At 38.7% G+C, this 18,876-nt stretch overlaps 2 protein-coding genes across 7 annotated transcripts in view; one reads left to right on the top strand and one right to left on the bottom strand.

Annotated features, from left to right (window-relative positions):
- SMC4 (structural maintenance of chromosomes 4) overlaps positions 1-10,709 on the bottom strand; it is a 94,059-nt gene extending 83,350 nt beyond the window's left edge. Inside the window, exons 1-5 of one of the 2 annotated variants that reach the window (XM_067544161.1) lie at positions 10,582-10,709; positions 8,219-8,417; positions 6,810-6,988; positions 6,009-6,200; positions 3,760-3,936 (exon numbers count right to left, since the gene is read on the bottom strand). In XM_067544161.1, coding sequence (XP_067400262.1) covers positions 3,760-3,936; positions 6,009-6,200; positions 6,810-6,988; positions 8,219-8,351 — 681 coding nt within the window. In that variant the 5' untranslated portion in view covers positions 8,352-8,417; positions 10,582-10,709. The remainder of the gene's footprint in view (positions 1-3,759; positions 3,937-6,008; positions 6,201-6,809; positions 6,989-8,218; positions 8,418-10,581) is intronic. The other variant, XM_067544240.1, reaches the window with a different exon arrangement.
- The window catches only part of IFT80 (intraflagellar transport 80), a 117,405-nt gene continuing 108,718 nt past the window's right edge, over positions 10,190-18,876 (top strand). For 3 of the 5 annotated variants that reach the window (XM_067544366.1, XM_067544558.1, XM_067544634.1), the window contains exon 1: positions 11,159-11,290. The gene's annotated coding sequence lies outside the window, so the exon portion shown is untranslated. Of the gene's footprint in view, positions 10,316-11,158; positions 11,522-18,876 lie in introns of those variants that run through there. The other 2 variants (XM_067544430.1, XM_067544486.1) reach the window with 2 other exon arrangements.

The raw sequence follows: 18,876 nt of genomic DNA on the forward strand, positions 1-18,876 counted from the left end.
AAGTTAATGATATACCTCTTATCTTGAAGACATTTAGCAGAATTGTAATCATAATAGGATTCGCCCTCCCCCTCACTTGCTGATCACATTCAAGAGTCTTTGCCAATCCCTGGGAAGTCTCTGATCTTGACAGATCTCTAGATGTCCTTCCATTTAGTTAGTATTCCTTTTAGTCACATCTATCATCATTCCATCAAAAAATAAACAAACAAGCTGGCCCCCTGAACTCAATACTTATCCCTGTCTGGAGGAGCCACTGTTGAGCAACAAAAAGCATAACCACCTCCTCCATGAGTTTGGCCTGTTGTAGCCAGAGCATCAAAGACAAATTAACTCAATTCTTGTTCTATGTATACATTCATAGCATTGCCATTGTAAACAAGATTTTAAAAAAATAACCTTAGTTTATTTGGTGCCATTTACAGATTGTAACCATTTTACACCACAATTGCAGTAACATTTTAACATGTGATCTTAAACCCAGCTGCAAGATGCTAGACATTTCTACAATATGATATGCTTTTATTATAAGCATTACAATGACAAATTTCATTTTTATTGTAGTTTTAGATAGCCTCTGGCATATTTGAAAGGTATACCTGGACAATTTTAAGTGCTTACCTCCAAAATGCTAATATTTTATAGCAGTTAATTTTATTAAAAATCTAAAATATGTGGTGCTGACGTTTAGGTAACATTTTCCTCTATTTAAATGTTGCTAATTTTCCATTTTAACTGAAGCCAGTCTTTAAACAGTTTTCAAAGGTTTAAAACCAAAATATATTTGTCAAGTCCAGTTTTAGAGGGAGAATAATTTTACAACAAAGCTTTTAGATCCTGTTAGAGGGTGTAATACCTAAGTAACATTTTTTATCAGGGCTCTTTATTGTAAATGGCACTGCTTCTGTTCCCCCTCCCCCAAAAAATCACAGGATAATGTGCAGAATGTAAAAAGGGTTCTGTGAAGACTGTAGACAGAGCTGCTATTTTAGAAATTGTGCTTCAAGTGTGTTCAGAATAGCAAACAACAGTAAGTGGACTTGATCGAGAGAACCATCCTAATTCACTTATAGTTTGACAAAAATTTTCAAATTTAGGTGCCAAAAGTCAGGCAGCTAAATCCATTAGTAAAGAGAGAGAGAGAAGAAAATGAAGTAGAAATAGTGGTAGTCCAAAAGGTAAGTATTTTTTCCACCGAGGAATACTGAATGCAGTAATTAAGTACTGAATAATTAAAACTCTAATTACTAGATGTTTATACAAACTTCTCAGTCCACAGCTTAACTTTCACCTTTATCAATGAGGACAGTAGTATATATCCTAAATTTACACACTGGCCCACACCCCATAATTAAAAATGGAATTGGGCCTTCTCCTCAGAATGAGCACAACATTCTTGATATACACTATTTATTTTGTCAGGGTTTGAGATATTCACCACTTAAAATTGGACTTGGAAAAAAACCTTTTAATTTAAACCTTTGCAAAAAACAAGGATATATTAAGTCTGGGTTCAGTTATATAACAGAAAAGTAGCAACACTTAAGTGGTAATGTTATTTATTGATTCTTAAATTACAGCATCACACACATGAAGTGCTTAATCATGTGGAGAGCCATATTTAAAAAAGTCCTTGCAACAAAGTAGTTATGCTAATCCTCTTTATATTTACACAAATATTTTAGCTATAATCCCCAGCACTCAAATATTCAAGACTGCCACATTACCCCATTGACAGTTATCAGTTCACATGCCCTTTGAGTCAGCTAATCATCAGCATCCACTTGAAGAGCTCTACAGACATTTGCACAGAGACATGGACTTGCTTCTTCAGAAAGACTATTTGTATAGAAATCTGGTACATCTTCCTCTGCACAGTTAACAATAGTACTTCACCCACACATGGCCAAAGGAGGAGTAGGAGAGAAGAAAGGGCAGAAGGCAGCAGTGATGGGCCTAATGTGGGTTATACAACATTCACTCTCTTTCCCATCATCAGATACATAGTGGGACTCACATGCGGAGACTCCCTTCTAAAAAATTAATTTTGGTAGTCCCATAATACGTGAGTTTTCACTACTTCTGAAAATCCTTCTTTTTGGGGGGTGGGGGGTGGAGGGTTTGCTTGGTTTTTTTTTTTTTTGTTTGTTTTTTTTGCGGGGTGTGGGGGTTGACAGGGGAAGGAGGGAGAGGGGAAGGGAAGCCACCTACATTAAAAAGAAGTATGCTTGGCAGCAGGATTCTTTCCCTGATATTTTCCTGCCCTCATCCTAGTAGTGGAGAAAACATCTTATTTTTTCTTCTAAAACTGAGCTGATTTTTTTGTTGTTTTTGAAGAGAAAATATTTTGTACTTCTATTGTACTATTCTATTCTACTTAGAAACTTCAACAGAAGCAATATTAAAAATAATACAGTTCTTGTCAGTTAATTTTCACCTCTGCTGAGGGCACATCTTTACTTATCTATCTACAAGGCTAGGAAGAGCCAAAGCTAATTAATATGGAGATTCAAAAAATATACCTGTCTTTTGGGAGGTGGTGATTATAGGAAAGACTGAGAGAATAAGGAAAGTTGAACAAACGAAATGACTTAGTTAGTTTGTTTTTTGGTGGATGGGTAAAACTGGAAGCTCCTTTGACAAAAGTGATAGACCTGATGAAAAGTATGTAGTCAACTATAAAAGCCTCAAGTTGCTCCCTGAAATTCAATTACATACTAACTAAGCCATGAAGTCTCAGAACAGATTCCTGACCCACTATAATTCAATAAAAGTCAATCATTTTATATTAGATCATTTCTAAACTTGTGTAAGTCTGCAAAATAACTTGCCAATTTTTTTTTTAAAAACTAGAGTATATTGTTTACTTTTTCTTACATATATAACTCAACCTACATTTTAAATATTGTTGTTTACATATTCTAAACACCCAATTATTAAGTTGGGAACACCTGGATGCTTTCCTGCAACTTTTGTCTCAAATGGTGAATGTAGGATACCAGCCATTTCATCTTTGAACCAGGCAGTGAAAACAAGAGAGTTACAGGAATGGCAAATTCTCTATAAAAAATGTTTTTAAAAAGATCGAATGAGGTTTGCTGTGAGCTTTAATTATTTAATTGTGCAAGGCTGATTTATGTACCCAAATACTTCATTCAAGAAGTGTATTTTTTAAAACTCCATCTTCTCAGTTGTCAAACAAGTGTAAATAATAGTGTGCTTAAAGTGACAATAGGATTGTGCTGCTTTCAGTCTGTATATACTAGCTAATTTCAATACGTATGTACTATTGAAGTAAAAGCATTTCAATGTCATAAAACACTATGTAGACAAACCTAATAATTTCACGTTTGAGTTAACTCAGAATTGACGCATCTTATCTAAAGGATAAACAAGTTGCTGAATCTCTGCCACGCTTAAGCAGCACAATAATATTGGGGTTTAAGATTTACTTTACTACACCAATATTTATGTGCTGCTAGGGCGGAACAAGTATAGCAATTCTTCTATTCATCCAAATTTCAGGAACACACTCAGCAGTACAAACCTTTATACTAGAAGTATCTTCAACCGTTTCTCTTCCTTAAATTTCTAAAGCAGCAAATAATGATTCGCATTTTTGCTAGAGCATGCAAACCATGATGTGCTGCTAGAGTACTTTAAGGCCTCAAATACAAGACTCAGAGAACCTTGACAGATTTACTTTGTTAGGAGTCTAAGAAAAGTTAAATTTTCAGACTCACAACTAATCAGACTTACCTGTAAAATTAAGAATCTGTTATGATCCAGGTCAATTCCGTGGCTTCGAAGCAGAATACCAACATCTTTGAATGTTTTCTTCTTCCCACTGATGTGGTAGACAGAAGAATTATCTCTGTAGGCAGTTCTAGATACATAGAAATTGCTGTTGGGAATGACTTCGTAATCATCCCCTTCCTGTTTTGAGGAAAAAACAAAACCAGAAAAACAATTGTTAGTATTAACTCACAGACTTACTTCAGATTTCACCATTAAGTGCAATTTTACCCTCATGCTCACGCTTTTACAAGGCAACTGTACCCTAGTTCCCAGTTCTATTGAAGCATATAATAAATCTGAGAGCACATACACCTCACTAAACAGGCAGTGTTTTTGCTTCCAAAAACAGTCTGGAAAACAGCATAGAAGCACTCTATATAGTTTAAACTGAGTGGGCCTTAATTTTATGCTTCTCCCACCTCTTACCCCAGCTACTGCTTTAAAAGACCATACTCTCTGCTTAGCATCTAATATAGATTTTTTTTCTTGCTACACTCTCCACCATATCAAAAAGAAAAATCCTACTTCAGATTCAAAAGAGCTGCTACATTTTTTAATCTCTGTACTAGGAAGCCCTGGCTGTTTTAACATAATTGCTGTCTTATTTTTTAATAATTTAGTGTCTTTTTTTTTTTTTTTTTTTGCAAGGCTAGGGAAGAGTTGTTACTTCAGCTAAGTGACTCTGAAACCATTATACAAATAAAAGATACAAAAAAAAAAGGGACAATAAAAACAGACATTTTTTTATATATGTAATGTTTTTTTAGCTGGTCAAGAGATCTTTGCTTTACCTGAAAGCAATAGCTGCAATCAACGAACATCACATTTTATTTTTAAAAAGGAAGTTTTAAAGAAACATGCATCAGTTCTGAAATTTAAGAAATTGATCTACCACTTTTCTTGAATAACCCCCAAAAGCAAAAATCAACTTTATCATATCCATTCAGAAGTTGTTTCACTTCATGAAATTAGCTTTTAAGTATTACACAGATACAAATAAAAGCCACAATAAATTTAATTATTGGAACAGGCTAGTATAATACAAATACCAGTCAAAATGTTATTTGTATTTAAATATAATTTAATGCAGACAAACAGTGCTTCAACTAAAATGCATGAAGAGTCTGTTTTTACTATACCCTGGGCTAGAATTATATATTCTGGTAATCTATTAACTAAAGCTTGACTTTCAAGAAGATTTTTATGATTTACATCAGAAAAAAACTTACATTTTACCTTATTTCTTCAATTGCATGCACACAAAGATCCCAAACAACATTTATTGGGCAATTAAGTTAGTATTTGAGCAATGTTGAACAATTTATTGAAAAATAAATTTCCTTCAAGCTGTAAGTAACAATAAATCAACAATACTATGCAAAAATTTGCTCTAAGTAAAGTGGAAAGCAAAATAGATGTTTTGAATTCTACTTCCCCTCCCACCCTCCCCAAACATACACCCAATTCAGCCAAAATGAAGGTCACATCGAAATCTTATCCCTAAATATATACTTAGGCTTTTAGGTGAAAGTCCTGTGATTGTTTAAATTGATAATGTATGTACTGTAAAGTAAATAGTGTGTATATACTATTAAAACTTGAACTTTAAGCTATTGTAAGTTGATATTGAAGTAGAAAATATGTAAGGCTGATGGGTGTAAAAAATTCAGTTTTTATCCTCATATCTTTTAAAAAAAAATCCATAGTGCATGTTACAATTTAGAACACATTGTATCTGTTCTTAGGCCTATAAAAAAACCCAGTATCAATTAAATCAGTAGCATGAAACCCTAAAAAAGTATCTAAAAGGAACATTTCTAATATAACGTGACACTAGAATAAGAAGATTTAGTATTTCTAAACAACTCTAAAAATAATGTAATACCAAACACTAGTCATCCAGAAGTTCTAATGAAAATTATCTACTCAAAATAGAAATTAAGCACTATAAAGAAACAGATCTCCTTGAAGTTATGTACTTTTTCAGCCAGTTAGTTTGAACTGGTATCGTACTTCATAAAGGTAAACCGATCACATGGGCAAGATTTCCATCCTAAGATAGTTCCATATTAAGAAAGACAGTAAAATGTTAAATTTCCAAATCCTTAAAAAAAAAAAAAAAAAAAGAAAAAAAAAAAGCCCACAAAAAGCAAAAACCAGCCTGATCATTTAAAACCAAAAAAACCACAAAAAACCAGAAGAATACGTACCTTGTCAATGATCTTTTGAAAGTGAACTTCCACTGTACAACTCTGGATATTCTTGTGTTCATCAGAATTATGGATCAGCACAGAAAGCTTTTTAGATCTGATTTTTTGTGCCCGATACCCAAATACAAAAAGCATTGAATCAATGACATTGGATTTTCCACTGCCATTTGGTCCAATAATACAAGAAAAACGCTGTATAACAGAAAGAAACAACATTCAAATTTACAATAGACACTTGCCAATTCGCTTAATCTACTTCATTTGTGGACAGCTGAAAATACTGTTATTTCTAGTGCAGGAAATTGCAGACTATTGGGACGCTTAGTTTTTACTGCTAAGGGTGGGGTGGGGTGGAGGAATACAACCTATTCAAAACACACCTCGGGTTAGCTCAGATTTCTAAGTTTTATCCTGTAGACTCAAAGCTATATTGTACCCAGTAAGAATGGCTTACAAAGAAACAAGTTCATAATTAACCACATAATTGTTTTCTTGTATTTGTGATTTAACTCCTAAACAGTTGTTCAGTAAATCAAATAAAGCAAATATATATGCTTAAGTTGTGGTTTACTTCTAATTCAAGCATGGCACAGTATCAAAAACTTACACTCTGTCTATAAGTAACCTATTGTCCTTTAAATAAAATAGAGTATCATCATTAAAGTAATTCTCACTCTTCCACTTTAAATATTTAAAATAAGAAGTTATTTGTGGATAAATTGTGTTCACAGTACTGTAAAGAGTACTAGAGACACAACAAATCTTACTTCAGTTTAGAAGTTATTTAAAATAGAAAAATACCTTATGAAAAGGTCCCAGAATTTGCTCCCCTGCGTAGGATTTGAAGTTTTGGTTTACAATATGAGTTATCATGAGGCGAGGAGCTCCAGCTTCATTGGTCATTGCTGGAGGTGGGGGAGGAGAGATGCTACTCAAAATCTCTTCTAAACTTCGATTATCAAGTAATCCATTTGAGGCTGCTAAAAACATCCAAAATAAGAAGAAAGAAAACTATATAATCTCTCAATGACTAGAGACCTTCTAAATGCCTAATTCAAGTAGAAAAAGTAGGAAAATTTGCTTCTACACAGACAAGGAATCTATACTTTCTCTTTAAATTACTAAAACTGAACGTAACTGGAGTTAAAGCACCTTTCTTCCGAGGAGCTAAATTTTTAGAACGTAGACACTTAAGATGCCCGATCCGTTCACTAGTGGGTTTACTCTTTCATTACATAATTCTTAGTCTAACACTTTACAAGACAGTGTGGAATTACAATAGCCACAACCGTTACATTAAAAAGCCTACAAATCCCAACAAATGGGCAAAGTCTTCCTAATTAATAACTGGACAGCCACATTTCAGGCGTGCTCACACACACTGTAAGGAGGAGGAGATTGGGGATTGCTGAACAATGCCCTGAAAACTGTAATGACAGCACAACTTACTCTTGAAAGGCAGGAAGTTTGTTACGAAAACAAACTGGCCCTGTGGATTTCAATTATAGTTTTAAGTAAAACAGCTTTTCAACTGTTAAAAGCAACTTTTTATTCAAGTAGACAACTCTGACATCACTTTCCACATATTAACTGTTTATCAAACATCTTAGTTTAACAACAACACATACATGGCTACCTAAAAGGACAGTCACAAGCCTTTCTACAGATATTTCCAGCAAAAAATCAACTCTAGTACAAGTTTAATACATAACGAGTAATTCCCTAAAAGTAATTTGTTTAAAGAAGAATTTAAATATCACATACTGCCACTTATTTCAGCCCCAGAAATACTATGTTGCTGGATGCATCTGTAGCTAAAGTAATCCAGCTATTCTATCACAATCGGAAGTACTAGACAACGTAGCAAGAATATGAAATCTAGGCTTAGTTGGAAGAAAAATCACCTACCAACAGCATTTTTACCTAAACTAAAACACTGATGCAAATCCTTTAACTCTTTCAAAGCCATATTTGCAGTTCTAAAATCAGATTTAAATTCAATTTGTCAGAATAAAAAGTTACAGTATCCCTTCTTAGAAAGAAAGAAAGAAAGAAAGAAAGAAAGAAAGAAAGAAAGAAAGAAAGAAAGAAAGAAAGAAAGAAGCTGAATTTGCACTGGAGTAGCCTTAAGTTCAGCAAGATACTATCACCAAGATATACCTTCACTAAATTGACATGCATAGTACATCAGAATCATAATAAACACATACCTTGCTGAGATGCTTCACTGATGCATGTATCAGCTTCTTTTTCCACTTCCATATCAGTGGTGGATGCCTCCAATGAAGGCTCTTTGCCTTTATGACAGGCTGCAGTGGAGGTTTTGGTGCTCTTGCTTGGCATGATTTCTGTTGGCTGTTCCCCTCCGATTCCAAGCAATCAAACTACCCAAGGGATATGTCTCCTTTGCTAACACAAACAAGAAAAACCCCATGACCCAAGTGCTGGGCGTATCACCCGTTAAGGGCTTAGAACTGTGCATGTGTGTCCAAATGACTAATAATAAAGTGAAATCCACATGAATTTTGAAGATAGGATCAGGATTTCAAACAGAAACTAAAATATAGCCTTTAGTCACCATATTTTAAAGTCCCTTAAAATGGTAGCTTTATCTCCGTAGCTTTTAGATATTAGTAGGACAGATCCATCCATTGAAACCTATCATTCAGACACATTCTGATATGGCAGCCTTAAAACATAACAGCTATATTCAGATAAAGAATAATTATGATGTTGCTGAAAAGTGTCACTTTAGTAATAAACAAACTGAATGAACATCCCAAGCAGATATGTACTTGAAGGAGCACTTTTATATACACACCTAAGATTTTCTAACAACTATTTTCAGTAACCCAATTTAGTAATACTCAAATACTATTTCCAATGTCTAGAAAGTCTCTTGTCCAAAGGATATTAAACTAAACTGTATGTCTTCCAAAAATATAGCTAAATGCTCACTATTGTTCTTCAGATCATGTTCAACACTTAAAGACAGCACCAAACAAAGCAAATTAAGTTTCAGAAGTAGATTTGATGTTAAATCAAGAAAAAACAGTACAAAAGGCCATCACTTAGCATGTACAGCAGTTGCCAAAAAAGCAAGAATAGAAAGCAACTCAGGAGAAAGATGGAAAGCAAGAAGCCTGAAGTAGTAAAATGTTCTCCCTGAAGAGTCTAAGACTCTAAATTATTCCATTACAGTAAATGGTGAATTTAACTTGGAGAAGAAAAAAAGACACGAGAAAGTTTACTTCTCACAAGATAAAAAACTGACATGGTTAGAAAGTCATCTTACAATGGGTGCCAATCATTTGAGGAGTCCTTCACTTGGGAAAATGGGGGTGACAGGGAGAGAGAACGGGAGAATTCGTTTTAAGGCAATTTGAATATATACCCGTTATGAAGGGTTCCACAATAGCTGTTTAAAAAAAAAAAAGACTACGTTCACAGGATTTTTTTTTTAACGGTAACTCATCTTGAACAGGGTAGTCAACCATAAAAAAATAGATTGAAAATAGATTTAAGAGAGTCATTAACAATGTAACTATTTATCACCAGCTTTTAAATCTTAGTCTCCCTCACACCTAGGTCACCTCGCCAAGCGTGAATCACGTACCAGTTACTCCCGGACCATCTAATAAATGTTTATGTCCAAACCCACCGCCCAGAAAAAGTAAAATCAAAGGTGTTTGTTTCTTAAAAGCAACACTTACAGACCTGCTGCCAAGTGTCAGTCTCATTGCAACAGGGGAGAAATTGTTTGTTTTAAAGACTCCCTCATTGGAAGAGATTCAATTTGAGGAAAATAACTGATGTCAGCGACGAGAGATTGTGTTGCGCCTTTCTCAGATTTTTTTTTTTGAATAACTAGTCATCCTAAAGCTCCCCACAGCCTCTTGGTCTGGGTCTTTAGGGGTTTCCCTGGGGTATAACTGTCAGAAGTACTTAAAAATGCTATTACAAAACCGTCCCTAGGCTGTAGACAGATTAAAATCGGGCCTCTGAAATTCTCAACTTGTTACTGTGCCTCCCCTCCAGTGATTGGTGTCTGATGAATGGGTCCCCATAGGTCCATAAGGATACAACGGGGAATCCGCTCTCTCCCATAGGTTGCAATGGACCCCCACCCATGATTCACTAGATATAATGCTGGTGGTGATGGTAGGATCGCCGCCCGAAGAGACAGAATCACACCACCCGCGTCTACGGGTGAGGAGGGAGTGCCGCTCCCTCCTCGGGATTCGGGAAGGTTACAATGGTGTGATGGTACGGCAGTTGGACAGTCGCCCCACCCCGCGGAATTGCAGGTTAGAGAAGTGGGGGAGGGGAGAAAAGGAGGGGGGAAAGAAAATCCACCGCCCCCTGCTCCCCACCCGCCTGGGCAGCTTACGTAGGGAAATTAGCAGCTACCCCCCTGGCAGGCTCCATGGGGAGGTCCCCCAGCTCCGGTTACAGGGAAAGGGAGCCCCCCAGCTCCACCTGTCCCCAGACAAATTACTAGCCACTTTACTCGAAGCGCTGCTTGCCGAGCTGTCCCAGGCTTCGCAATCATGTCAGCAGGCAGAGCTGGTACCTTGGCCGCGGACTAGGCGGCGGGCTGTCCCGGCAAGACTCCGGGTGAGGCTGGCTCTGGAGAATCCGGCTCCTGCCTGCTGCAGCTTGGCGGCTTCTACACTCGAAAATGGCGCCCAAACTCCAAACTCGAACCGAAATTCGTTAGAAACGCGCGGAGCATGCTGGGTAAGGAGGGGGATGGCCTCCCACAGGTTTGAAAGGAGGAAAAAAAATTCTCCGTCGCCATATTGTTTTCCGTTACTGCGCGGACCGGGGCTAAAAAAAATAAATAAATGATGTAAATTGTTTTGGTAATTGTTAACGTATAGCAAAAGAAAAGAAGGTTACTTAAAGGTTCCTACGCGGGGAAAAAAAATCCCTATTAATTTAATTGAGACCGTGGGTCAGTGGGAGGGGCTCGGTTGCTTGGTAACGGATTCAGGGGTGATGGCGGACGAAACTACAAAACGAATAAATATTTTTTTAAATTTTAAAATATAAAATGACAGTAAATATATTTTTAAAAGATTAACAGGCCGGTCAGATGACGTCAGTGATTTATGTCACCTGGCTTGGGGGGAAGGCGGGGTTGGTTAGGTGGAGTGGGGAGTAAGGAGGAAGTCTCGCGCGGAGATAAGTGTAGGAAATCTCGCGGGAAGTAGCTATAGAGACGGTGCAGCTTCCCTCTGAGTTGGTTTACTGACAGGGCGGAGAGGACTGAGAGATTAGTAAGTGGTTTCGATGTTCTCCCTCTCCCCGAATCAGGGGTCCTAGGGGTACCCTTAACTGGGGAGGAGGAAGCTTGTGTTAAATCTGTGAGGGGCTGGGGAGCTGCCTGCAGCCGGGAGCTATCACACCCCGAGCGGCAGCGACAGGGTCCTGCCTGGAAAGGGGTCTCGGCGCCCATCTGCTCTTAGAGTGAGACTTGTACCCCTAGACCGACCAGCTGCCTTGGACAGGTAAACTGCCAAAGGGGGAACTGGAGGGGCTTCCCCCTGTAACCTGTTCTGGGGGAGTGGGAGGATGAGGGGGTAGCCCTTTACTATTGTAATGCAAGTGAAGTCTGGCAACCTAGAATTTCCCTGGGGAAACCAGGAGGTGGAGAGCCTGGTCAAGGAATTGCTGATGGAAACTCTAGCCCAAGTCTGTGTTGGGGCTCCCCCACTATAATCTTCCTTGAGGGAAGGGAAGGGCAGGGTTGTTGGTCCCGCTAACTTTTCTGGAGGGAGTGTGATGAAAGGTATTCCCTACTGTAATCTTTTCTGGGGATGGGTCCCATGGTAACTTGCCCAAGGGAAAATTGAGATATGTGACTGGAGGGAGGGGCATGAATGGAAGAGACTTTGAATGTGGGGAGGTGAGTGGGTGAGCAGAAGTGGGTGGTGGGATTCAGAGAAGTATAGGAGTTGATTGAAGATATTGGAGACTGTCACAGGGCTCTGGGGGTGGCGAGACTAGGGATTGTGCAGGAAATGGGGATGCATTGGGGAGAGCCACGTTCTGTGCTACAGCATTGGTGCATCAGTCCCCGCAGCACTGCTTTGTCAAAATAGAAGGGAACTAAGACAGCAGCATTATGCAGAGGGACTGGTCTCTCACCCTACAGATCCTTCATATGCATCCCTGTTTCCCTTGCCATAAACCTTCCAATGGTCCTATTCAAGTCCCCTGTAACTTACGGTACTCGTTTTCTTGCCCTTCCTCCTGCCTGTCTCACAATCATTCTTGCTCATGCTTAATTCCCCAGTGCACTCTGCAACTGCTTCATAGGCAACCAGGTGATAGGAGGGGAGTTGGGGTACTTAACAAGGATAATGAGGGACATAAGAAGATGAGTTGGCTTGGGGAAGCAGAGAATTTTGGGGAGTCAATGTAAGAGAAATGGAATGTGTTGAAGAGTGGAACTAAAGGGATATGTGAGGGGATGCAGGTGAGATATTATAGGTACAGAACTGCCTGTGGTGTAATGAAGGAGTGAAGTTGTGCATTGGGGCAGGAGTGTGGGGAGGAAGTATGTGACCCACTGAGGTCTGTAGTGGGGACTAGGGTGGGTAATACAGATCAGTGCTGGTAGCTATCTCTGTGAATAATGGTATTAATACATGCCTCTTTCTAAAAAACCAAAACAAAAATATGGTTAATTTAGAGTTCAGGTTGCTCAAACGCAAATCCCACAAATATCAAGGAAAGTACTGGTTAAGGCAATATTCATTCATCTTTATTAATGCCTACGATGATATTATTCAAATGCAGTCAGACTTATCACTTCCACTACAAAAACTCCCTTGCTTGATTATTTAGAGAGAGATAATGCAATATGGCTGTCTTAAAAAATCAAAGGCTTTCATAAATCCATGGAGGCTCTTTATTTAGAGCGCTGTCACATATTTTGACCTAATATACAGGGATGCACAAAGCTGGCACAATTTAAGGACCCTATTCTGAGAGGCACTCCTACTTTGTCCTCTCCCCTTCAAGTACCTCATGGGATTAGGCCCTGAACTAGTGAGATTTTGCAATATCGTGACCCAGATTTTAAACATCTGATTGACACTAATCCTTTATCACAAAGGGGAGAGGCTGTAAAACTATCCAACTAATAGCTTAGGCCGGAGCCCTTGAATCATGCTCATGTTCCAAACTTTGACACCAGCTAGTGATTCTCTGTAAACATAAGTGCATAAAGTGTTATTTGAACATGGAAAAGCATAAGGCTGGAGACTTTAGATTTTTTTATTATAAAGATTACATTTTGAATGAGAAATAATGTGAACTAATGAAGTGCTGCCTTCCTGGTTCTGCAAATAAGCAGCCTAAAATAGTTCACAGGTGTGAACTCCCCTATTCATCTTTAGCAGACACCTTTAGCTAATGTGGAGGTCCATCGTTGAATGCAGAGGGGGATATTGAGATGGACAGCAGTAGTGTTGCTGGTGAGGAAAGAAGAGTTCAAGCCCACCTCTCCCCTCCATTAAAATCTTCTTCATCCTTGTCTACAGTGTTGGAGGAAAGATAAGATGTGTTCCCCCTTCTCTGTTCCAAAAGCAAAAGCTCTAAGCCTTTTAAGATATTCTTTATTGTTTATATACTTCAACATTTGCATACGTGTGGGCCAAATTCAAAGTTGTAGTGACTAACAGTGACATTTGAATGTTGTTCACTGCCCTTTGTGAAAGGATTTGGTGGTCTCAGCTCAGTTCCTAATGAATAGAGAGGTGTCCATAGTACTATTTGCAATGGTGGGTATTATGATAACTGACATCTATTTTTTTTTAAGAGAGACAAGTTAGGTGAGATCTTTTATTGGACCAACTTTTGTTGATAAGAGAGACCACCAGCTTTTGATCTTACACAGAGCTCTTTTTCAGGTCTGAGAAATTGAGGTTAGGTCTACACTACCACTTATATCGGTATAATTTATGTCATTCGGGGGTGTGAAGAAGTCATCTTCCTGAGCGACATAAATTACATTGACCTAAGCATCACTGGACAGCGCTATGTTGGCAGGAGCGTTTCTCCTGCAGACATAGCTACCACCTCTCATTGGGATGGATTAATTAAGCGGCTTAGATTAGCTACACTAGAGAGTTTACAGCAGTGCAGCTGCACTGCTGCAGCGTTAGTGAAGACACACCTAGCTGACAGGAAAGCTTCTCCCATTGGTGCAGTTAATCCACCTCCCCAAGAGGCAGTAGCTATGTTGGCAGGAGAAGCTCTCCGGTTGACATAGCACTGCCTACTTGCAGGGTTGGGTGGTAAAACTACATTACTCAGGGTGTGGATTTGTGGTGTGGAATCCACACCCCTGAGCGACATAGTTATACCAATGAAAGTGCAATATAGACCTGGCCTTACTCAGGTCTACACTACGATCTTAAATCGACCTATGTTAGAGTATAGCTACTGCAGTAATTACATCCTCACCAGGAGCACTTCCACAGACTGAAGAGGGTGCTGTGAGGGGGGTTGAGAGCCAGGATTCAGCTCTGTACAGCTCCCCACTAGGAGCCCAGCTGCCCCCTGGTTCTCACCTCCCCACAGCTGCCCAGCAATTCTTGCTGCCTGCAGGGAGATCCATGACTAGATCAGTTGGTTGCCATGCTCCCAGCAGGGAGCTGGGACCTTGGGGAGCAGCAGGGCACCCAGTGGGGAGCTGGGAGCCCAAGCTAGAAGCTGGGCTAGCAGCCTGGCTTGGAGCTGGGCTGTGGAGCTGTGAAATTGACAAAACAGCCAACAGCCTATGTAAAGAACAGTGTCTACAAAAACACTGTGTTGCCCGAAGTACTGCCTCTCATGGAAGGGGAGTTATGTCAGTGTAGTAGGACACGTACATCAGTGGGACAAGGCTGTAATATGTACACTGACATAATTAGGTCAATGCAAGCTGCTTTGAGTGGGTCTAACTGTATAGTGTAGATCAGGTCTCAGAGAGTCACAGCTAAATACAAGATGGAACAGTTTGACAAATCTAGTTAACACCTAATTCAAGGGACCATTCAAGGTGAAGTTAAAACCCCTCCAGTCATAGGATGGAAGGGAGAGTAGAGGGAAAAAAACAGGGAGCGGGGAGAGGTTGTTAGTGGGTTTGTAATAATCCATAAATCCAGTGTCTGTGTTCAGTCCATGATATTTAGCATCTAGCAGAGTTATGAATTTAAGCTCCCAGGCTAGTCTCTTGACACCATTACGCAGGTTTTTTTTTGAGGATTGATAGATTAGATATAGAGCGATTGCTTTGTGTGAAGATTTCAAGAGGTGATTAATTGTCTTTTATCATTTTCTTGAGTTTATTTGAACGTTTAGTGATTGTCTGGTTTCTTTCCTCAACCCCATCCTCTGACCTTCAAACAATCCCCCAACCTCTCCAAACTCTTCATCATCAGAAGCAAGCTGCCTGCAGACTAGGACACATCAACTCAAAGTGGCACTAGACCCTGCCAGAACAACAGTCTGCAGACATGTCTGCACTACTGTAATGATCAGCACCCCAATAGCAACTATGTGGATGTCTCTAATATCCTGGGACTGACATGGCTACAACGACACTGCATACAATCTTCTTTTTTTGGTCAGTCTGAACAGCAAGTGGAAAGATTGAATGGACTATGTATGAGCTGCTCTTTGAGCCATTGACTACTATGAAAATTTACCCATTGCTGACAACAGGTGCAACTGGATCAGAGCTGAGCACTGTTTAACCGTACTTGTAGATAAGGACAATCCATGTTTAGAACAGTTTAAGACAGTTCAGCACCAGTTCAGCTGCATGCAGTGCTTTCACCTGTTGTCAATGGTGGGTCATTTTGTAACATAGACAGAATTCTTATGTCCAGATTAAATTCAATGGCAGAATGAGGCATTTGTCCTGCAGCAACTATGCTTTGAAATATTCTTAGAACAGGTAGTCTTGAGAGTTGCCAATCAAGCACTGTTATGATTATTTTAAAGCCAGTTTAGAACTACATATTTAAAAATCTATTTGAAATATTAATTGTCTTAAAAATTAAAACAATACAAAACCATTATGAAGAGGATATTTTTCTGTTTAATACCAGAGCAGGGGGACGAAATGAAAGAAAAAGTGACTAATTAAATGTCCATTCAAAACTTTAATAAAAAATTAACAATTAAAAAACCCCAAAACAAACAGCAACTGAGGTATAGGTCCAGAAAGGTAAAATGTAAGGAGCAGAGAACCAGACACTAGCTGTGTATCCAAATAAATGTAAGGTATTCTATTAAGGCTGGGAGATTTTTTTTTTTTTATTAAATTAAATGTGGCATAAGCATACCAAGTCTTCCTTTTTTAAAGTTATTCCATAAATAGTTAACATTTTGTCAATGAAAAAACAAAAACCGCAGTCCTGTTAAATGTAAACATTATTTGGATTTTGCTGTTGCATTCTGTTTTGGAATTGATGGCCCAGATACATGCGTTGTATTTGTCCAGTGGATAATTAATTCTTGGGGATATGTATCCCATAATAGCAGTACCTTTGTTCAGCAACTTATAATACCATCCTTTAAAAATCCTGTATTGATTCAGAGATCCAGTTCAAAGTTCAGCACAAGCTTAGGCCTTTTTAAACACTTCTTAGCAGCATCCCTCCAAGTTGTTAGGATGGGGGTGTGGAAACTATTCATATGCTCCCAAGTGTGGCTGAATTTGGACATTTAAAAATAAAATACTTTACTATGTTTATTTTGGAATAGTATTGAACTAAATTTAAGGTAAGGATGAGGAATTTCAAGGAACAGGGTTCTTGAGGTGTAGAAAATGAATGAATGCATGGTGGGACTATATCTCTTTAGAGCCTTGGAGGAAACACTGCATAATAATTCTTTGGCATATTGTAGTTTCTATGTTGGAGGAATCGCTGAAGGTTAGAGGCTGTGAATATTCTCACCTCAGGGGGCACATGTCCATTAATTAATGGGAATTATGCATATTGAGGAACTTTTCTGATGTAGTCTTTTGTAAATACTTTCTACTTCATTGTGATATCATATGTTTTGTATTTGCCATTTTCTATTTCATTGCAAAATAATCCACAAATGTAAACTGTTCCAAACTGTGTACTTAAACTTTATGTGGAGGAGTTAGTATTACTATTTTGGCTTTGATTGAGGCACAACTGTAATACTGTAGTTGCATGTAAAGAAGATTAACATTGTCCATTGGGAATAACTAGGGTGTTTAATAAGAAATATATTTATTTAAATTGTCTTAAAAAAACTGCATTAAAAGAACATGAAGGTTACAAAGCCATGTACTCAAAAGTTAGAAAATGTTAGAAGAATTAACGTTTCCCAGGCAGTCTTTAATTACATTATTACGTACCATTTTTTTTTTCACAAGACATCAATGAGATGTTTGTTTGTAGGACTCCTACCTCATTTGTTGCAGCAGGTGGAAGTTGTATAGCAGGGTTCTCAAGCTTTTTTTTTTTTTTTTTTTTTCCTGGGACTTCCTTTGAAAATATTTCAGGCTGTGATGAATCCCCCTGCCCTCCCCCAAAGTGACAAACCCCGCTGGTCATCCCATCCTTACTTCTGCGCTGCTGCTGGGGCCGATGTTGCCTTCAGAGCAGCCAGCCAGCAGCCAATGCTCTCTAGCCACCCAGCTCTGAAGGTCTCCGGCTATCATGCACAGGGCTGAAAGCCATAGCTATGGCTTGTGTGGGGACTGACAGCTCATGACCCCCTCGCAACGCCCTGAGGGGTCCCGACCCCCAGTTTGGGAACCCCTGGTGAATAGTGAATGAAGCAGGAGATCAAGAGGAAAAGAAAAGATGATCTCATGGTTGAAGCTGTTGAATGTCCTCTTGGAGAACGATTCTATCCATGCCTCTGCCACAGAGTTCCTGTGTGGTGCTGGCCTTATCCACTTAAACCAAACTTCTCACAAGCAGTGATTGTGTGCTGCTGTGTTCTTTTCATTTTTGGGGTCTCAAAATGAAAGCTGAGGCCAGATTTGCAGAAGTGCTGAGCACTTCAGCTACAATTGAGGTTGATTGGAGCTGTGCTTTAAACATATAAAATACTATAATAATTCTAGGAAACCTGAAAAATCAGTTTATAGGTGTCTCTAGTTGGGTACCCAAAGTGAGTGGACAGTTTTGGCCTTAATCTTTGTGCTTCAGTTCTCCAGCTGCAAAATAGGGATAATACCACCAAATTTCACAGGAACGTTGTGAAAATAAATTCAGTAATATTTGTGAAGCATAAGGATACTAGGTGAAAGCACCATGGAAACACCCATGAGAAAATTAATTTGTGTTCTGTGTAAGGTTTGCATGGTGTATGTTAATTAAAGCCTGGGGCCAGACACTGAATGAGGCGGATAAAAAGAAATATTGAATAACTACCCATTTGCTGAATGAGGTAAGTACATATTCATGTAGTTAGACTATTTCATAGGCCCAAGGGGGCTGAATTAAGGTTGCATGAGCAGTGTTTGTTCTGGCATTTCCTAACTTTTGAGTACCTGGTTTTGCCATCTTGTTTTTGTTGTGTGTGGGTTTTTTTTTTTTTTTTTGTAATTTGTTTTATAAAAAAGAAACACACAAATTCTATCATGTGCAATCATATTAACCCCAAGTTAGGTTATCTGTAGGGTTTGAACCTTTAGATCCACAAAACCAATTTCTTCCATTTTGAGCTCACTGAGTAACATAGCAAGCTGTCATCCTCTGTGGAACAGCCTCTAGATGGTCAGGAGACACTTGGTCAGTGGGTTTTACAGCTTGCTTATGGCAGAAGAATGTAGAGACTCAGGTTCCTAGAATCAATTGCTTATTCTGAAAGGTAGTAT

This window comes from Emydura macquarii, unplaced genomic scaffold (genome assembly GCF_026122565.2).
Source record: "Emydura macquarii macquarii isolate MOO-44397 ecotype Brisbane River unplaced genomic scaffold, CSIRO-AGI_Emac_v2 contig_18, whole genome shotgun sequence".
NCBI lineage: Eukaryota > Metazoa > Chordata > Testudines > Chelidae > Emydura > Emydura macquarii.